At 39.8% G+C, this 21538-nt stretch overlaps 2 protein-coding genes across 4 annotated transcripts in view; both read left to right on the top strand.

Annotated features, from left to right (window-relative positions):
- The window catches only part of apba1a (amyloid beta (A4) precursor protein-binding, family A, member 1a), a 154155-nt gene that overhangs the window by 46079 nt on the left and 86538 nt on the right, over positions 1 to 21538 (top strand). For all 3 annotated transcript variants that reach the window (XM_079688565.1, XM_079688564.1, XM_079688566.1), the window contains exon 2: positions 9403 to 9472. The gene's annotated coding sequence lies outside the window, so the exon portion shown is untranslated. The remainder of the gene's footprint in view (positions 1 to 9402; positions 9473 to 21538) is intronic.
- LOC307045208 (uncharacterized protein) lies at positions 9973 to 14124 on the top strand. Its single transcript, XM_079690738.1, has 2 exons — positions 9973 to 11123; positions 11637 to 14124. The coding sequence occupies exons 1-2, from the start codon at positions 10704 to 10706 to the stop codon at positions 13179 to 13181; spliced, it is 1965 nt and encodes a 654-aa protein (XP_079546864.1). The 5' UTR covers positions 9973 to 10703; the 3' UTR covers positions 13182 to 14124.

Genomic DNA, 21538 nt, shown 5'->3' with positions numbered 1-21538 from the left:
TAGACTACTTCGGACCCTTTGAAATTAAGCGGGACGCAGCCTGGTGAAACGGTATGGCGTGATCTTCACTTGTCTGGCAATCAGAGCAGTGCATATCGAGGTGGCTTACTCCCTTGATACCGATTCTTGCATCAATGCTCTGCGCCACTTTATCAGCAGAAGAGGACAGGTGGCGATGATACGATCTGATAACGGCACCAATTTTGTTGGAGCAGAAAGAGAGCTACGTGAAGCCATTGAAGAGCTGAATCGGTCCAAAATACACAATGCAATGTTACAAAAAGGAGTCAAGTGGATCTTCAATCCCCCAGGTGCTTCCCACCACGGAGGAGTGTGAGAAAGACAAATACGCACTGTTAGGAAAATCCTTAATTCAGTGCTCAAACAGCAAGCCATGGATGATGAGGGCCTTCAGACCGTGCTATGTGAGGTGGAGTCCATTATCAATGATCGCCCCATCACAAAGATTTCTGATGACCCCAATGACCTTGAGGCACTCACACCAAACCACTTGTTGTTACGCCAGTCTAAATCAAGCGTGCCCCCAGGGGTGTTCAGGAAGGAGGATGAGTATTCAAGACGGAGATGGAAACAATCACAATATCTGGCTGACCTGTTCTGGTCGAGATGGACACGGGAATACCTACCTCTCCTACAAAAGCGCCAGAAGTGGACCACACCAAGGAAAAACTTCCAGCCAGGAGACATCATCTTAATTGTGGATGACTCAGCCCCTCGTAATTCGTGGGTGATGGGAAGAGTCCTTAAGACTACAGATGTAGCACTGAATTTCGGACTCCAGCTTACAGCTTCCTGCCTACGGCCTGCCAAAGACCAGTATAGAGGAATGTTAAGCCCTCCCACTATTTTCCAAGAGGGCGTTGCCAGATTTTCAATTTCAGGTTTTAACCAGGAGATGGCGCTTCATTCACAAATACAGAAAGACAAGTTTCATGGACTTTCAGTGGTGTTTTGAAGAGCATTTGAATACATCAATATTTTAGATCAACTAAAGTATATCTAATCTTGTAATTCAATAATATATAGTCTTTATATATTAAATAATCATAATTATAATGTAAATGTTTACATTACACTTCTTTATTTGTTATGCTCATACTTTAACCTTTTCAATCGTTTGCTTTAATATGCAGTATATTTTTGTGTTTGCTTCCTCCTGCTCCCTTTCGGACACATACTGTATGATTTATTATTATTATTAATATGAAGATATTATTAAGATAAGATAAGATGTTACTTTATTGATTGAACATTTTAGTTTAGAATGTGCTGTCCCACAGTAATTCAGAAGGCTCACAGGTCACATTCCGACCATTATTTAAAACAATAGGTGCTTTCACACCGTCTACAGTTTGATTTGTATAGAGGGAGCTCTGTCAGTTTTCGAATTACTCATTTGCTTTCGGGGAAACCTATTTTTCAGAGCACATCCTGCTACTAAATATTTCACACGCACGCTCTGTTGACTGGCGCAGCAGCGCGGATGCGATCAATTGCTATAAAAACACTCTTCTACTAATACAGACGGTGTCACTATGCCGGCGGATGTGGCCGTTGTTGAAGCCTCTTCAGGCTCCGCATCGGCAGGCCTCTCCCTCGGTGTGGAGCTGTCAAACTCAACCCTAACGCCGCTTACAGCCGGCCAACTAAAATTTGTTTTCCGTTCACGTTGTAATTTTTAGACTCCTTCGCTTCTTTGCTTGTGAATCCAAAAGCTGTGACGCTTGGCTGTTTTCGTTTTGCCCTATTTTTTTATTACACAGCCAGAGTTAAAAAAATATCAATATGAACATTTCAAATACCGCGCCGGCATCACCGCCATAACCATAGCAACGTAAGTAAGAATGCAGCGCCGCCACGTACAGATGGCAACACCCAGACATAATCACAAATATAAAACAAATATTCAGAAACTGTAATGAACAATAACTAATATTTATTTCAAGAACTGTTATTTACAGAAACTCAACATTTCTAATCTGTGTGACACAAATATGCACGATTATTTTGGGCTCCCCCTATTTATCTCAAAGTCAGCCATCAAGGGAGCTCCCTCCCTCTTCGGGGGAGCCAAGCTCCCCCTAGCTCCCCCCAATTTCGAACAGTGTCTGTGGCTGAATGGCCAGCAATTAGTTGCGGCGCATTTATCCTAGGTGATCAGAGCTAACTGCCTGCCGTCAGATTTCATTTAAAAAACAGATCTGATTTTAAGACTATTTCTGCGCTCATAAAGAATGATAAGAATAAGAATAATGCGTATTGAACTGGTTTCATTAATTAGTGAGTTTATTTAACACTAGAACCGCCAATCGGGTCAATTTGTGTGATGTGTGTTGTGTGTGTGCAATGTAACTTTTTTTCAATAAAATATTAAAGTCTCCCAGTCCGTGACTTTTCCTGAAAGTGTGTTATGTAGCACCCTATGTTGTTAAAAATTGCATTCTAATAGCGGGATTTGACGGGTTTAGGTAGGCCTATACAAAAACCTCTGGCGGTTCTAGTGTTAAGGTAATTAGGTACAGTAGAAGCCCTTTTTTATCAGTAACGAATTTAGCAGTTGAACATAAAAGTAAACTAACTGAGGCTCACTTGCAATGACAGTGTTGTTTCCAACTGTAACCTTGTCACTCAGAGTAACCTACCGTTAATTTAGCTGCTGGAGAAGAAAGATCAAGGGGGGAGGGGGGGGAGAGAGCTGTGGTTGATGGGCCATTAGTTGTGTAAATACACAGCTGAGAGCTGCCGTTTCATTCAGACTGTTTAAAAAACTGTAACAACGGACTATTTTTCTTAGCGGATGCATGTCAATTTAAATCAATACAATAAATACATACAACTATTTTTTAAATCAATAAAAACATTTTCTAAATCCATAAAAGCATTTCAATTAATATTGGGAGTCATGTCGTTACTTTGTTGAGAATGTGGCCGTGTAATAAGCGGGATAATTTGCAGCGACTTGTAACCCCCGTCATGTGTGTGTAGAGGTGTGTGTGGTTAAAACACTTTCATGAAGTGAAGGAATTTCCTTCTATAAAACAGCTGTGGGCAGCAGTGAGTGTCACGGACATGAATTCATAGATCAAGGCAGACTGGTGCACACACTCTCCTGTCCTGCCAGGCGACACGCCCATTCTAAGCCGTGTCCCTCACTCCTCACATCCCAAGCATCCCCACAAGTGTATTATGTTGTTACATCGTTTCAGATGTTATGTTTCAGTTGTGCTCTGTCTATGTTCAGTGATGCAAACTTGTCACCTTTCGGCAAAATTCGCCGTTTTGAATCCAAAATAAGTCGTTTGTGTGATTCATGTAGATCTGCAATACAAATATTTTTGGGGTATGGGGGGGGCTGGGACCCGGAGTAATCCGCGGCCGTGAGCTGTTATGTGCCATCATGACACGCATGTGGTTCTTTTTTTATATATATTATATTGAAGTACGAGCTGTGTGCTCGAGTCTTCCTGCCTGTCGGCTCTGCTCATGGATGTATAATAAGGCTCTGCTGCTCCGAGATGATGGTCTAGCTTCAGCAGCTACATTACCTACGGGTGCGTTCGTTAATATTAACTGTGCGTCCGGAGTGACTGTGGCACAGACTGGACCGCTGGTGAACAGCCCGTTCAGGTGTTCAGAGCAGAGCTCCCTGTCGGAGCGGCAGAGCGTGATGTGAACTGAAAAGTTTTTCTGTGGCAATATTATTTAAGAAATCGTTGAGCTAGCTAGCTAGCATACATTGTCACTATCTCCTAATGTTAGCTTTAGCCTTCTATTTCTAATAGTTTTTTTCATAGGCTATAAACAGAGGTGGTATAAGTATATATATATTGTACTTGAGTAAAAGTAGAAGTACTCAGATCTTGTACTTGAGTAAAAATAGAAGTACTCAGGTCTTGTACTTGAGTAAAAGTAGAAGTACTCAGATCTTGTACTTGAGTAAAAGTAGAAGCACACAGATCTTCTACTAGAGTAAAAGTAGAAGTACTCAAATCTTGTACTTGAGTAAAAGTAGAAGCACTCAGGTCTTGTACTTGAGTAAAAGTAGAAGCACACAGATCTTGTACTAGAGTAAAAGTAGAAGTACTCAGGTCTTGTACTTGAGTAAAAGTAGAAGTACTCAGATCTTGTCCTTGAGTAAAAGTAATAGTCCCAGAGTGTAGGAATACTCTGTTACAGTAAAAGTCCTGCATTCAAAATGTTCCTCAAGTAAAAGTAGAAAAGTATTATCATCAAAATATAGTGAAAGTAGCGACAGTAAAAGTAGTCATTGTGCAGATTGGTCCATTTCAGAATAATAGATATGATATGTTTTATAATGATTGATCATGAAAGTGTTCTCAAAGCTGGTAAAGGTGCAGCTAGTTTGAATGACTTTGTATACTGCAGGGTAGCTTGTGGATTTACTCCAGGTGGAACTAAAGTCTGATTTAACACTTGATTATATTTCACTTAATTAATCCAGATCTGTGAAGTAACTAAAGGTATTAAATACATGTAGTGGAGTCAAAGTACACCATGTACCTCTGAACTGTAGTGGAGTAGAAGAACAAAGTAGCAAAACATTGAAATACTTAAATAAAGTACAAGTATCTCAAAATTGTGCCCAAGTATAATACTTGTTGAGTTTATAAACTTAGTTACTTTACACCATGTGGCTATAAAGATAAAAAGACTTAAGCCTTGCACAGAGGCATGAAAATACATTTTCAAAATGCTCAACAGTGCTGCCAAAATTATAAACTGACTGCTCCACAATTTAAAATAAATGCTTTGATATATTTCTATTAGATGTGACTCTTTGTCGTTTCTGTTATTATTAACACTGCTGCTTTAGTTGTTCTGACTGCTAAAATCCTCTGTCATTCCGTGGGGTGGGGGAGCCGGGGGCTTGGATCCTTGTCACCTTTTTCATACCTGATGAGTTTGCATCCCTGTATGTTAAAAAGCCTCAGTCACCTTAATTCATGTAATAAAAACATCTCAGGTCAGTAACACTCAAAGCTAAATGTGCAATACCATGTTATAATGTTATTGTTGTTACATCAGAAGATGTACATATTGAAATGATTTCTTAACTTACAGTAGGCTATTTTTTACAATGTGTGTTGGAATGATTTATTAAATTACAATGAATATTGTCATTGTTGAAGGCTTTTAGAGAAGGGTGAACTATAAGCCTGAATTACATAACATTTTATACCTAAAAACATAAAAGCCACAATAAATAAATCACAATTATTCTAGTTATTTTTACCTCCCGTATTGCTTTCAACCCACCAGCTTTTATGGTGTTGTTACGTCACTAACTGTAAGCTTGTCACATACAGTCTATGGTCACTCAGAGTAACCTACTGTTAATTTAGCTGCTGGAGAAGAAAGATCAGGGGGGGGAGGGGGGGAGAGAGCTGTGGTTGATGGGCCATTAGTTGTGTAAATACACAGCTGAGAGCTGCCGTTTCATTCACACTGTTTAAAAAACGGTAACAACGGACTATTTTTCTTAGCGGATGCATGTCAATTTAAATCAATACATACCACTATTTTTTAAATCAATAAAAACATTTTCTAAATCCATAAAAGCATTTAAATTAATATTGGGAGTCATGTCGTTACTTTGTTGAGAATGTGGCCATGTAATAAGCGGGATAATTTGCAGCGACTTGTTCCTTATGGGGAAAATAACACCCTTCATCCAGATGAGGATCCCTCCGCTACACTTTGGGATCCTGATCGACCGACGAAGCTCCATTAAAATATACATATTTTTGGTGAATTACTGAGTTTAGGCACGTTAATAACGTTTTAATGAAGTTGAATACAGTATATTCATATGTGTCAGTGATTTCATGTCAATTGGGTGAACATAAACATAAATGATCGTGGTGAAGATGATGATTAAATTAGGATTAAAAATCGAGAGCCGGGCTGCATTTCCTCCCGTTCGTTTTTTTCGAATAACAAAATTATTTTGTTAAATAACAACATGGTGATGTTTTGTAAATGATTACATGTCTCTTATTTAGCACAGTAGTATGATATCCGTGACATATGGATCTTAACAAAGTTCCGCTGTACATCCAGTATACTGTATTTCACTTTATTTTACATGAGCTCCAGTGTGGAACCCCACTGCACCCCCTGGTGGATCAATGATCCATTACAGTTGGCTTCATTATAATTACATTTATCTATCACGGGGGCGGTCTCAAGTCAAGCTGGAGGATTTCCCTTGAGCGAGGGCAGATCACGTACCAATCACGGCCCTCGCGTTTCAAACTGTCTGAAATGAATCGCTACATCTGTATGTCAGACGCCAAAGGCCCTGTACGCAGCGTCAGCGTGAAGACCAAGACCAGTGTCTTAGTGAGACCAATCACGAAGCTCTGTCTGCTTCTCGAAGCAGTGTGATGGCCCCCCCCCCCCCCCAAGGAAACAAAAACGGACCTCCAGTAAAAAAAAAAGGAATATAAGTTCATAAAGTTGCTTAATTATGTTTAGATTATATGGTCCTATTTAAGTTTATTTTTAGTAATTGGTATGCTCCCCGCCTAGCCAATTAGGGGCCGGAAATGTAGGAGCCATATGTTAAAATGTATATTTGAATATTATAATCCTTTGTTATTAGTGCTATCATATCATTTATTTGAACCAGCCGTGTGAAATTGACGGCATAGACGACCGCAGCTGTACGTGATTACGAGACGTTATGGCCAACGGCAGCTGCTGGTGATTGGGGTGTGAGAAGGAGAAAGAAGCACCGAGCAACATAGTTTTTTGATCTGAGAGAATATGTGTTTGTATTTGATACCTTTTTGTGTAAATAAAAAACAAACTATCCTGAGACGTATTTTGTCCGAGTCAAGCTTATTTGCTATCTGTGAGCCGAATTTTGGATTACTGGAACTCTAGATTAATATGTGAAATGACATAAGAAACATCACTCAAAACGGCATCTTTTTAATTATGAGGGCTGAACAATTTAGAAAAAAAATAATTAAATGTGATTATTTTGACTGAAATTGCAACAATTGTATTTTGGACACTGCATAACCACAATCCTTAATTATGGTCTGAGAACAGAGGTCGGCGAAGATCCTATTATAATTGCTCGCCAAAACACACAAAACAGGGAAAACGACCGGCAAAAGCACAGCAAAAGGTTCCGACACCATGACGGCAGATAGGTGGCCTAGTGACGTGACGCAGCGTGTGAAATGGGTTCCGGAACTTTGCAAAAAAAAATGTCCAAGCCAAGCCCACTTTCGTTTTAACGTAATCTGCACCCATTTTCACGTAAACTAACGAAAATTGCCACGTATATCTAGGGTGTGGAGACTAACCAAAAATCCTCCTGGAGGTGCATAAAAAACGTACAGGAAGTCGGCCATTTTGAATTTCGCCCTTCGTACTTCAGAGATCTTCTCCTAGGGATTTTATATCGACTCCAAATTCGGCGGGTAGCGTCTCAAGACATAGGGGATGAAAAATCGCAATATTTCACCGCACTGCGTAGCCGTTATGCGGCGCCCATTTTCACGTTCGCTCGATGCTAGGCGATCCCTCGCCATGGAACACAATGATGTCATAACTCCAACCGACATATTCCGAACTCCGCCAAACGTCACATGATGGTTAACACTGCGGCCCTGAACAGCTCTACGTCAAATCGGAGGTTTCATCATGTGGCGTTACCCTGCAAATGCATCCCTCGCCATAAAATACAATGTCGCTGTAACTCCAATGGACATGGTTCGATCGTCCACCAAATTTCAGTTTTATATCACCGGTCTATGCCTCAACAGCTCAACATCAAATCTCAGTTCTCATCATATGCCGTTTCCACGGAAACGCATCCCTCGCTATAAAACACAATATTGTTGCGACTCAAAGGAAAATCGTCCAAACGGCGCCATACTTCAGTTGATGGCTAATGATCTGGACCTCAACATGTCTGTGCCACTGAGTTTTCCCTCGCCGTTAAACACAATATTGCCATAACTCCTATGAAAATGGTCATAAACTGGTCAAACTTCACATGTGTGCTAAAGACATATACCAAAAAAACTTCACATGTCTGATAACGATGCAGCCCTCAAGACATCTAGGCCTACTAGGGGTTTCATCAAATCCCGTTGCCATGGCGACAGATCACTCGCCATCAAACACAATGTTTATTTTACTGCTGTACATCCCATGTAAATTGTCTGATGGACCTGAAACTTCCCACGTTTGCTAACGTCCGAGTCCGAAAAAGATTTGCGCGACGTCGACGTGCGAACAACAGCGACCCTGCGCGGAGCGTCAAAGACCTGCTCATCGCTGCTCGCAGCTTTAATTCAGATTACTTTCGCATATTTTGCCTGTAGCAAATACTGTGCTTCGTGCTATTTCAGTATTGAACTATAGCCGAATCACAACCCCACCTTCACTAGTGTCTCATTGACATTGTGTCACGTGAGCTTAAAAAATGGATGGTGCCAGTAGCAGCCAAACGCCTAGCGGGGCAGCGAAAAGTAAAAGAAAGAAAAGGACGAAAGATTGGCAGCTGCATTCAAACATTTTCCAACAATAACTAGCTTTTTCAAAAAAGCTAAAAGTGACGAATTAGGCCAGCAACCACAAGGCACACACACACACACACACACACACACACACACACACACACACACACACACACACACACACACACACACACACACACACACACACACACACACACACACCTTCTATCACATATACTGATCACTTAGTCGAGCAACCACATACTTTCAATACATGTTGATGTTGGTGACAAATAGTACTCCTTGTGTACTTGTACAGCCAGCCAGTCATATCTTTGCATTTTAAGTGGGGTGCTGCTCTGAGGTTTTGAGTGATATTACTTGGTCTTCTTCTCATCCATTGTATCCTTGTCTTGTGATTTTTTTACTGAAAGGGCAAAAAGCTAGACCTACTTTGGTTGAACTATGTAGCTGCGTCCCTGCTTTGACAAATAGGTGTGTGATTGACATGCCAGATTGAATGAAAATGTAAAATATTGGTCATGTTAGGTAGGCGTGTTGTTACGTGTTGGTACGTGGGTTGAGGGGCCCTGAGCTCTCAGTGCCCAGGGGCCCCTGGAGGTACTAAAGCCTTGGCTATAGGCCTGTTAACATCTAACTATCTATCTTAACTTCTCCAAGATAAAATATTGATCTTCTGGAGAGGATGAACAACTGGTCCATCTTATTTAAAGTTGTCTCTTCTTAGCTTTATCTACAGTTGAATGTTGTGCTTTGATTAGGACGTGAGGGTCTCTGAGGATTTGTAAGATTTATTAAATAACTGTCTAAACTGCATGTAAAACCGAGGTTTTAATAATGCTACTTCTCTCTCTTTCAGGGTGGACTTTAAAAGAAAAATATCCCAGAATATAAAACTGCTGGTGTCAATGAACTCCTGAAAACCTTAGGTAAGTGCGTGCCAGACAAACTTAATGATATTTAACACAAAAAATGTATAGTGCTTTGTATTACAGCTTAGTACACCTTTTGTGAGACATGTTTGAGTTGTCGGTACAAAATAGTGAAGTATTTTCATGTTCGTCTTTACATGTTTTCTTTTTATTATAATGCCCCTGATGAGGACCAGAAGACAAAATGTGTTGGCCTACAAGTTGTTCTGCAAACTACAAGTGTAGCTGGAGTTTAAGCTCTTCCCTATTTTTTCCTTCTCTGCTCTCTATTAACCCTTTCACACCAACGCGGTTCCAGGGCCGGTTCGAAGCTGGAGCTTGATAATCACCGTTTTTTCCTGTTCACACCGCAGCGGAGCAGCCTCTAAGCTCCGGAATCCGGTTCGTTTCAAGTACCAAAAAGTTGTCGGTCTAGCAAGCAAGCACCGCATACGTCACGCTTACGTCGGAGGCGGGGGCAGGGGCAGGGGCATCAGTTTTAATGTTATACTATAGTAATTAATGCTGCAAAGCTTGGTATTTTGAGCTTGGCGCATGCAGAGGCTAACAACAGCTAGCTCTAACGCCATCGAATAGGACGTATATTTACCTTCTTTCTCCTACGGAATCTTCGTTGAAGTTGATGATGATGATTGTAAGGAAGTCTTGAATGTAGCATGTAAAGTTGATAGTAAAGTTGTCCCATTTCTTCCATTTTGTTTTGACCGAGCAAAACCAAAACGAGTAGCGCTTCAATACAATCGGTCATTGTTGTTGTTGTCGATGTGAGGGGTTTCCGCACGGTTTGGCTTTACGAAGCAGGCACGCAAACGGTTACGCCATGACACAGCACCATTCGGGCTCTGAGCAGTGTGAACAGAGCGGGAGCCGAACCGAAGAACCGGTTCTAAACCAGAAAAGCTCTAGCACGGAGCTAGAACAGGAAAAGCCTTGGTGTGAAAGGGGTTTATGAACAGTGTTGGGTGTAACGCGTTACAAAAGTAACGGAGTTACAGTAATATATTACTTTTTGCTGTAACGAAGTAATGTAACGCATTACTAATGAAATTTGGGTAATATATTACCCGTTACAATTATCAGTAACGCAGTTACACAACACATTTTAACCCGAAATTAAATGGTGTTTTGTTTTTTAAGAATTTACAAATATCGCGAGACATTCCGACACCAGAGAAAAAATGTGCGGGTAGATTAATAAACCTGATGCATTGTTTACTATTGGGTTAAGATGGCGGGAGGAACTTTTGAGCGATGGGTGTTCTCACATTATTATCAGTTCATTAGAGAAAAAGAGAAAAACATAATAGTCAAGTGCAATCTATGTTTGTCGGCAGCAAAGGAATTGTCTACATCAAGAAATAGCACTAGCAACTTAAAGAAACACCTGGACCGGTGCCACACTAACACTAAGTTAGTCGATAGATCTGCCGGCTCGGAGAAAAGAAAATATACAGAAGACGTGAGTGCAGGCACGCCGAAGCAACACAAGTTAACATTCTCTCGGTCTTCCATGATTCTGGAACCCCGAGAAGTTAAGAGACTCGTGGCAGAGTATGTTGTGGAAGACATGCAATCTCTGTCAACTGTGGAGTCGCCGGCATTTAGAAAACTTGTCAGCAAAATCCCTGTCAACACCACCAATGACAAGGTAAGCTAACGTTGTAATAGAGACTTTTTAATACAGTAGATTACTGGGCCATACCGAGGCTGTACTACCATGTTAGCGACCAGCGACGTAATTGTAATGTTGTTATTTTGTGTGTGTGTGTGTGTGTGTGTGTGTGTGTGTGTGTGTGTGTGTGTGTGTGTGTGTGTGTGTGTGTGTGTGTGTGTGTGTGTGTGTGTGTGTGTGTGTGTGTGTGTGTGTGTGTGTGTGTGTGTGTGTGTGTGTGTGTGTGTGTGTGTGTGTGTGTGTGTGTGTGTGTGTGTGTGTGTGTGTGTGTGTGTGTGTGTGGACTCGCATCTTATTCCACTTGCTTTGTACATGGTTAGCTTAAATGTTATACTGCTGCCTGGTGGTAAAAAGATGCATTGCCTATACATAAGCACCTATCATTACAGTAATATTACCGGTATTTAAATATTATTTAGCCCAGTTATAAATGGAGCATTAGTTTATTATCTAGCATGACTTTAATATCTCTATCTTCTTAATTTTCAGCAAGTGTTGCCAGATAGAAAGACATTTGCCAAAGAGTTGGATAAAGAATATGCTATCATGGAAAAGGAGCTGAGGAAAACTATCGATGCCCAGGATTATGTGTCAACAACGGCAGACATATGGAGTGCTAACAACAAAAGTTTATTGGGGGTGACTGTGCATTGGATCGATGCAGATACCTTGAAACGAAAGAAGGCTGCGATCGCTTGTAGAAGATTTAGGGGTCGACACACGTACGACGCAATAGCAACAGAGCTGGAGGACATTTTCTCTCAATATGGACTTACCAACGATAAAGTGACTGCATGTGTGACGGACAACGGGAGTAACTTTGTGAAGGCGTTCAAGGAGCATCAGCAGCGGCAAGTGGAGTCCGATGAGGAGGAAGATGAGGTGGATGGCGATGGTGAGGCAGACTTTACAGACCTTCACAGTGTGCTTGCCGCCGCCAAAGATGATAATGCCCAGGACGGGCTATGTGTACTGCCTCCCCATCATAGATGCGCAGCCCATACACTTAATCTAATTGCGAACAATGAGGTTGATAAATGGCTGTCATCTAACGTAGAATCTAGAGGTGTGTATCGTAGTGCTACAGCCAAATGTTCAGCGTTGTGGACGAAGGCCAGCCGCTCCACAGTCGCATCAGAGTTCCTGGAAGAAGTCAGTGGTAGAAAATTGATTGTTCCCACAGTAACAAGGTGGAACTCATACTTTGACGCCTATTCTCGGATCACAGAAATTCCCCTCACTGACATCAATAATATCTGCACACAATTTCAAATGAAATGTATGAACGACAGGGAATACCAATTTCTCAAGGACTACTGTTCCATTATGAAGCCTTTCACAGTTGCACTGGATATCTTACAGGGTGAGGACACTTGTTTTTATGGAACGCTTCAACCAACACTAGAAGTTCTCATGGGAAAAATCTTAGCAATGAAAACTGGCCTATCAGCAATGACCACTGGGCTGCCTGAAGTTATTGTGGGAGCAATCAAAACTCGATTTGCCGCAATAATTGACTCCAAGGAAGCACTGCTTGCCGCTGTCTCACTGCCTAAGTTTAAGCTGCGTTGGGTAAAAGAAGAAGCCAGAAGAGACTATATCAAGATACTCCTCATGTCAGAGTGTCGTTCCCTAACAACACAAGAGCCTGCAGCCCTCATGCCCGATGTCCCTCAACCTGCTGCTGTTGCCTCCAGCGAGGAGGATTTTTTTGCCTTTGACTTACAGCCCGTTACCACAGCTGATGCGCCCATGTCTGTGGAAACAGAGGTAATGTCTTATTTTAATTCTGCCCCTACGATGGAAAGTCTGCACCAGTTTCCAAGAATTAAAAAAATCGCACTCCGCTCTAATGCCCCAACGCCATCCAGTGCACCAGTAGAAAGACTTTTCAGTCTTGGAAATCTTGTGCTCACCCCAAAACGCAACCGTCTCGGTGATGGACGCTTTCAACGCCTTCTCCTGATGCGCTTCAACCGTCATTTCAGTCAAGGCGGTAATGGAATAGGCCAGCCCCCCACCATAGAAAAATAAGTAGGCTATAGGTCAAGGCTTTAAGGGCTTTCCTACTTAAATGTATTTTACGAGCATTAATCGGCTGTATTCTACCTCTGTTTTGGCAGTAACAGGTTTCCTGTTTATTTGTTTTATTTTCAATATTCCAATGTGTGTGTTAAATATAGTGGAGCTTCATTTGTTTTGTGAAGTTTTTCCTACGAGGCCTTTTTTGTATTTAGATTTGACCAGACTTTGTTTGGTAGCCTATGTTCTAGGCGTTGTTTGGCCAATAGCAGGGCTCCTATTTTTGGCCTACGTTACATTTAGTAGCAATTTAAGCAATGTTTGGCTTACATGTTAATAGTGTTGAACTGAAAATGGCTGAGCCGTAGGCTATTCCTTGAGGCATAATCCTTTTCGTATTTTTGATAAAGCTTCTTCTTTGTCCACTAAATACATTCAAACTTCTTGTGCTTGGAACTTGAATTAAATAAAAGAAAGTAACAAAAAGAAAAATATATTGCACACCTTGTCATTTCATAATGTTATAGATTTCATTATAGTGAGCTCTAGCTCTATTGTATTTAATATATATATATAGGCCTAGACTTATAAATATTTACAGTATCTCTACTATAATTGACCAGACTTTGATCCTTTGTCTGCTTTAAATAAGTTTATAAGTTGTTAGTAGCCTTAAGGGCCTACACAGTTGTTATGCTATACCACATTGCCCTTCACTGGATGTATAATGAGCTGCACTAAACTACATTTTAGCATTTAAAATAACTAGCCATTCTTTTGCGGTTATTTTGGTGAAAGTAACTAAAAAAGTAACTAAAGTAGTGTAACTCATTACATTTCAGAGACAGTAATATTGTAATGTAACTTATTACTTTCAAAAGAGAGTAATAAGTAATATGTAATATATTACATTTTGGAAGTAACTTGCCCAACACTGTTTATGAATGATGTTCCAGTTCCTTTGTTTGTGCTCTGAGGAGGGAGTAGTGAGGAGGGGTATCTGCAAAGACCTGAACGAGGAAACACCACACAGAAGTTAAGAGGCGATACAAAACCAAAACATTTAGGACAAAACAACAACATTTAATAAAACCCACAAAACAAAAAACAGACAAGGAAAAAAACAACAACAAAACAAACAAATAGCAGCAATAAAAACCTTGTGCAGAAATCATGTGTGAATACTTATTCTGTTATATTTACGCCCACAGTAATAAACACTGGACCATTCCTCTTTCATGTAAGGGCAGTTGGGCACTAGTTCCTCACAGACTCATCCAGAGTTCCTTGCAGCACGTGTGGTAACCTCTCCATTGGCTAAATACACATCAGTTTTTCAAACCGTAATAAAATGTCAGAATATTGTGAGGCTTGCAGCATCCAGAGCAATTCCAATAATGTGCCAATTTCTACGTTCATAATTTGAATCCAAACAAAGTGATATGGATTAGAAGGTATATCGTTCCCAAACGCTATTTTTTATCTTACTTTGCACTGATGCCCAAAAAGATAACATATTAGGGCACGACCGCATAAGATTACTGTAAGTGCCACAGCTAATGTCACATTTCAGACATAATACATAGGATTATTATACAGGAGCTGGGATTACATGCAGCCTGTGAATAAACTTGTATTGGATTTGTTACATGTAATCTTCTTTGTATTCAAAAACATGTTTTGCCACATCTCATCATCCGATTAACCGTTCATATTCATTAGAGTCAGACGCTGCAGCTGATCACAACATTCCCACACACTCATACTGAAGTGGACAGACAAGTAGAACCAAGTTAAGACTTTTTAAGTTAGGTCTTTTTACTTAAAAAATTATTTATCCGTGTAAAGTGTACGACTGAATGAGAAAAAAAAGAAAGAAAAACGTCCTTGATTCATTAGAAATATTTGACCTTCACGATATGAAAGTATGCTTTTAATCTGCAAATAGTCCACTGTAGGCAGAGGTGGGAGAAGTACTCAGATATTGTACTTGAGTAAAAAAAACAATACCGGAGTGTAGGAATACTCTGTTACAAGTAAAAGTCCTGCATTAAAAATGTTACTCTAGTAAAAGAACAAAAGTATTAGCATCTAAATATACTTAAAGTACCAAAAGGAAAAGTAGTCATTAGCCGCATTCACACCGCAGGACTTTCCCTGGTACTTTGGTTCTTTAGTTCCGTTAGTACCAATAATGTTGCGTTCACACCGCCGGGACTACTCAGTGCCGGGAACTCTTTTGGCCATATTCAGTCCCTGCTAGAGAGGTGGTACGAACCTGGTGATGAAAGAGTGCCAATTTATATTACATTTTTCTATTGGCTGGGCGAATTGCAAACCACCCCCCGTTAGACTCTGAATGTTTTTTGTTAGGCAGCCATTTTTTTCCTCGCTACAAAACCACATCCACACCTGAGCGAGTAGTTTTTTTGTACTTTAAAAGCAGTTATGACCACACGTCAGGGCCGTGGGAAGTAGGGGTGGTGAGGGTGCTGCAGCACCCCCTGGTGGAGGACATAACTAAGTAAAGAGGCACACCTTTATAATTATTAGGATAAATAAAAACAGGTTTGAAATCATTCCAATGTATACTAAAGGACAGTAAATCAAAAATATTGTTTAAAACTGGAGAGATTTAAAAATATGCATAAATAAATAAATGTTAACTGTTAAAATAAGATATAAATGAACCTCAAAAATAAAATAAGTTAGCCTACATTTATTTTGTATTGGTTATGGTAGGTTATTGGTTATGTTCATATGATTTGATTAATAAAATGCAAACCGATCTTTTTCATATGGGTGTTTAGAATTGTACCGAGATCAGTCTCTAGTAATTGGACGCTCAAAGTGCACCAGATTGAAGCATTTTACTTTAAAATGTTCAACAAAATCTTCCCGGGGGGGCACCCCCGGACACCCCTAGAGGATGTGAAGTCCACCCCCCAATTAAAACATGTTATAATACTAAATACATTTGAAGCCTTTTTATATAAGCTGTCCACCATGTCAATATGTTTCTCTGTTTGTAGTATATTGGTCTTTTATAGAGGTTTTTCATTGCCAGCTAAAATCTTGCCTAGGGCAGCAAATTGGTCAGAACCGGCCCTGGTGTCATCCCCGCAGCCCCCCCCATTTGAAACATGTTCCCACGGCTATGCCACACGTACTACAATACCGGAGCGGTGGAATGATGAGGAAGTGTTGGCGCTTCTGGCAATTTACTCTGAGGACGGGATGCAGCAGCTTCTACAGAAAGCAGTTCCCAACTCCAAACGTTTTGAGCGATGTTCGCAAAAGCTACTTGAGCGGCGTGATGCCGTTATTGTTATGCCTTGACTGTGCAATACCAAAAAATAATTGGCGAAGCTTTATTTATTGTGTCCCACCCCAAATTTGCAGAATAGAAGAATGTGAGAGCAGACAGGTGTCGGTGGTTGAATTTATCTACAATGTTGCAACCTTGTGCAGCAATGGCAGGGGCAGAAAAACAAGTCTTACACACATAAACACAATTAATTTATCATGTCATTTGTTTTAGATAAATAAGGGAAAAACACCAAACAACGGTTAATGTCCTTTTCCAAAATCAGCCTGAGGGGGTAATATATAATAAATACATAAAGATAAAGTCCATTGTTATAATGGGGTATTTTATTTGTAAATTACCCTTATAACCCAGCCTCATGGTGCACATGATTCTTTGCTTGGACATTTTGTTAGTTTGAGTCATATGAGCTCGGATTCTAGTCGGGACATAAAGTAACACGTATCTTAGGAAGATATGAACTTCATCTTGGTGAAGATGATGCTGAATTCACTATTTAGTAGATAATCATGTGACACTTTATCTTTGCACTACGGTCTGTCTGCTGAGCCTACCTATTATATATATATATATATATATATATATATATATATATATATATATATATATATATATATATATATATATATATATATATATATATATATATATATATATATATATATCATGTACAGCGGTTGGGCTTTATACCCCCTCCCCCGTGTAGTTCTTCTTCTCTCGTTTTTTATTGTACTCGCCGTGAAGTGGTTTTGCGGCCTGCCAGTAAGCCCAGAGAAGAAGAAGACGAAGTGATGTCAGCGTAATCTTGCTTCAGGGAAAGTACTGCGGTGTGAACGCGATTGGCACTAGCCCCCTGGCGGATTCAGTGCCGTGGTACTTTAGTGCCGGCACTAAAGTACGGCAAGTCCTGCGGTGTGAAAGCGGCAATTTTGCAGATTGGTCCATTTCAGAATAATATATATGATATGTTTTATAATGATTGATCATGAAAGTGTTCTCAAAGCTGGTAAAGGTGCAGCTAGTTTGAATGACTTTGCATACTGCAGGGTAGCTTGTGAATTTACTCCAGGTGGAACTAAAGTCTGATTTAAGAGCTGATTGTATTTCACATCATTCATCCAAATCTGCAAAGTAACTAAAGATAAACATGTAGTGGAGTACAAATACACGATTTAACTCGAATAGTGGTGGAGTGGAAGCATAAAGAATAAAAAAGAATATAAAAGCAAAAAATGGAAATACTCAAGTCAAGTACAAATACTTCAAAATTGTACTTAAGTACAGTACTTCAATGATGGACAACAGTTTGTTCAGAGTCAACAGTTTGTTACTTGTCAGGTTGATGGAAAAATAGACATAGTTTGTGATAAGCACATTCTTGACGATCCTTGTAATGTCTTTAACGACCATGTAAATGTCATGGTCGTGTTGCCCGTGAACACAATTGAGTGCCTTTGTTGGTTTATCCATCTTTTAGAGTGTAATGAAGATGTCGGCCTCTAGGGGTCACTGCTGTGGCTTTATACTGTTATCCTGCTTCCGTTTCAGAATCAGAATACCTTTATTAGTCCCACGGAGTGGAAATTTGCGTCGTGATGCCTCCATCTGATGTTTCCTAGCCCCAGCATGAGATGTGTCTATGTGTTCTGTCTTTCCCCTATCCCAGGGGTCTGCAACCTTTTTGACCAAAAGAGCCATTTTGCTCATTTTTCCTCAAATTTTTTTGTCTGGAGCCGCAAAACATATTTCATAGCTTGAAAGCTATTAAAGTTGTATTTATTGTTATATCAGACAAAAACTACAGTTTTTTTGCATTTATTAGGCTATTTATTACATTATATAAAACTGTTAACCTCCAATAAGAAACAAAGAACTCCTATAAGGAGAATTAAAAATAATACACAGGCCTACTTTAAAATAAATTAAACACAGCACTTGGGGAGTCCTCTACACATTTGAAGGAAAAAAATATATAATTAAAATGGGCCCACTTTAAAATAAAAAAAACATATAGCTGCACCCTAAAAAAAGTTAAAGGTAGGGTAGGTAAGAATGGAGAAACCAGCTCGAGTGCGCTAGAATGTGAAAATACACAACCGGAAAAAATATGCCTCTTCCTTCAGACTTTCTTACAGAGTCCCTCCTCCAACACACACGAACGTGCATCATCAATGAGGCCACGAGGTAAGTTTGTGCACAGATGGAAGGCTGACAGGCAGGTAGACCATCCAGTTATTTTAGCCGGGCCAACTCAGATGATTGGTCGTGCTTTTTACAGCGCTGCGGCTTCCAGAGATTAATTTTTGTATGTATTTATTGTCAAAGCATTTAATATATTCAGTGCTATCGGGACGTTAAGAGCATTCCATGGAATATAACAAAAAGTGTTTTCTGAAATAAATTACATACCCCATTGAATTATGACTGAAGATTGTCAGCTGTCTTCCTCTCCCGTGTTGTTCCTCGATACGTAAAGGCTGCAGCACCTTTGACAACTTCTCTCTACATATCAAACATACCGGTAAACCAGCATCGTTTGCTGTGAAAGCAGATATCTCTGTCCACGCAGAATTAAATCCTGTGTTCCTCCGCTACTTTTCTTTGATTTATCCATAGTTCGCTCATCAAGCCGGGGGTCAGGTTATTCACCCGCAGGAAAAGGCGCTGGCGCGGGACCGTAGCAGGATGTGACGCATATTTTATTTGACCTAATTAAAACCGTTTTGTTTTTTATTTATGTGTCACAGTATCACCTCAAAATACAAGATACGAAACATTTTCAACCATGCAACAAAATATAAATAGTCCTACAAATACTTTTATTTTATTTCCTTCTTATTTTTGTCTAAGCTCAAGGGAGCCAGAGCAGAGGGCTTAAAGGGCCGCATGCAGCCCGTGGGCCGCGGGTTGCCGACCCCTGCCCTATCCAATGAGACGGCAGCAGGTTGACTGAGTGCTGCCCTGGTGTACAGACAGTGAATGGTTCTGCATGAGGATGTATGAGTATGGGCAAAATCTGAGAATATCTTCCCAGAATATTGCAGAGAGCCAGAAACATCTTTTTGTTTTGGTAATTGTTGTACTGAAAATAGAACCAAATCTGGTGCCTTTTCAATGATGAGCAGAGTTTATTGATCTGCGAGTGTAAGTCCATGTGTGCTAAAGTAAATGTGTTGCTCTTTGAGTGGAGTGCTCATACTGAAATCAGAATCAGAATTCCATTATTCGTCCCACAAAGAGGAAATCTACGTTGTTACAGCAAAGTATAGATGAAGAAAATAGAACACTGTTATATAAAAAGCATGCACATAGCATTGAAAATGAGAAAAAAACATTACAATTTAACAGAAACACATTCAGCTAGATAAGTAAGTAGCAACAGTGTTTCTGAAATAAAATAAGTGTAGCATTGTAGAATGAAGGGTGATATATAACAGTAGTAAAATTACTATACTGTATTGTTACGTAAAGATCCCTGTTACAAGTGATGGACTAGGAGTAGCAGCCAGTAGTAATAATAATATTAGCAGAACATATTGCACATGTTGTTGTGGTGTCATCGTCTTTGTTTGTTTTTTACATTATTGCACATTGGTGTAAGAGGTGGTAAAAGAGGCATCTGAAGATCTTCTCTTCCTGACCAAAGTAAGATGTATTGTAGTTTGACTTCGTTTTTATCCTTGTTCTCATTTATTTTCATGCATTTTGAATGCCTTACAGATAGAATGGTACACTAACCCATATCTCAGCATGTCCTTGTGGTGCTGCAGTGAAGACTAAAAGCGCATTTGTAAACGTGGGTTACTTATGATTACTTAACCAATAATAGTGCAAGAGGTATCCTTGTTATTGTCGGATTTCAGAATGTCTTGGGGCAGAGGCAGACATGTAGACATTGTTAACATCTGGATAAGTCTCCACTGTCTTTCACAAGTAACACTTTTCCTCCATTGCTCTTGATGAATATCTTGCAGTCCCTGATCCATGTTGCTCTAATTTGAAGTGATGTCCGCCCGCGTTCCATTTTGTCATGCTCCTTAATGTAGATTCCGTCCTTTCAGTTTCTTATCGCTAAACAACCTACGCACTTTTGTCTTTCTGATCACAAACTAATACATGTATGGGAAATGTATCCTTTTCAGTTCTTTCAGTGTGGAGGGTTTTATAGTTTAATGATGGGAATGTTTAGATTATGTCTAAGATAATTTAGGGGTATGGTTGGCTGCTTGCTTTCTTGTAAATTATGGGGTGTTCATCTTCTTTATCCACTTGTGGGGAAGTTGCTTTGTTCCTGCAATTTTAGATTGATTTCTATTTTTACTTTCTTTATTACTTTATTCAATACAACAAAAGACAAACTTGTTTGTGAATGATTTATTCGGTCTCTAAAGCTGCTTTAAGCTACAAAAACCAAGTAAGTGTGTTGCTGAACTTAGCAGAGAAATGCAGAAAAGTGAAATGATTTGAATCAAATTGTTACAGCTCAAATGCATTGCAGTGACTTTGTTGAAAACTTGAAAGTGAAATGTTAAACTGGAAGAGTAGGAAAAATAGTGAAGAAGCTTAATATTTAAAAGAAAAGGTTTAAGAAAGGTATAAACAACAACATGTATAGCCTCAATGTCCTGAAATAGCTGAATAATGTAATAGTTTAATGGTTTCTGCTGCTGAAAGTGCAGTAAGTAGTAGTGAATTAATGTGTATTAAGAAGAGAACATAATTGGGAAAGCAGCAGAATATTTTGACTTTAAACTTTTCGACTAAAAGCATACGTCACCAATAATGTCTAAAATATGTGGAACATGTTGAAGTCTGTATGAAGTCTCCATCAGACAGAAAATAATAGGCTGTTAAAGTCCAGTCTGTTTGTCAGTGTTTGTTTCTGTGCTGAGCACCTACTCATAACTCCTAATCATAAAAAAAATGATGTGTTTGGGAATTATGGCAGTTTTAAAAATAATTGAAGGCGAATTTCAAGCTCTCCTCCACTCTAGCTGTGACACACCACACCCAGAAACAACAATACATGTTACTTTAATGT

The sequence above is a fragment of the Notothenia rossii genome (assembly GCF_949606895.1).
Source record: "Notothenia rossii genome assembly, chromosome: 6".
Taxonomy (NCBI): Eukaryota; Metazoa; Chordata; class Actinopteri; order Perciformes; family Nototheniidae; genus Notothenia; species Notothenia rossii.
Note: the sequence above shows the minus strand (reverse complement) of the source record. Positions and strands in the feature narration are given on the sequence as shown.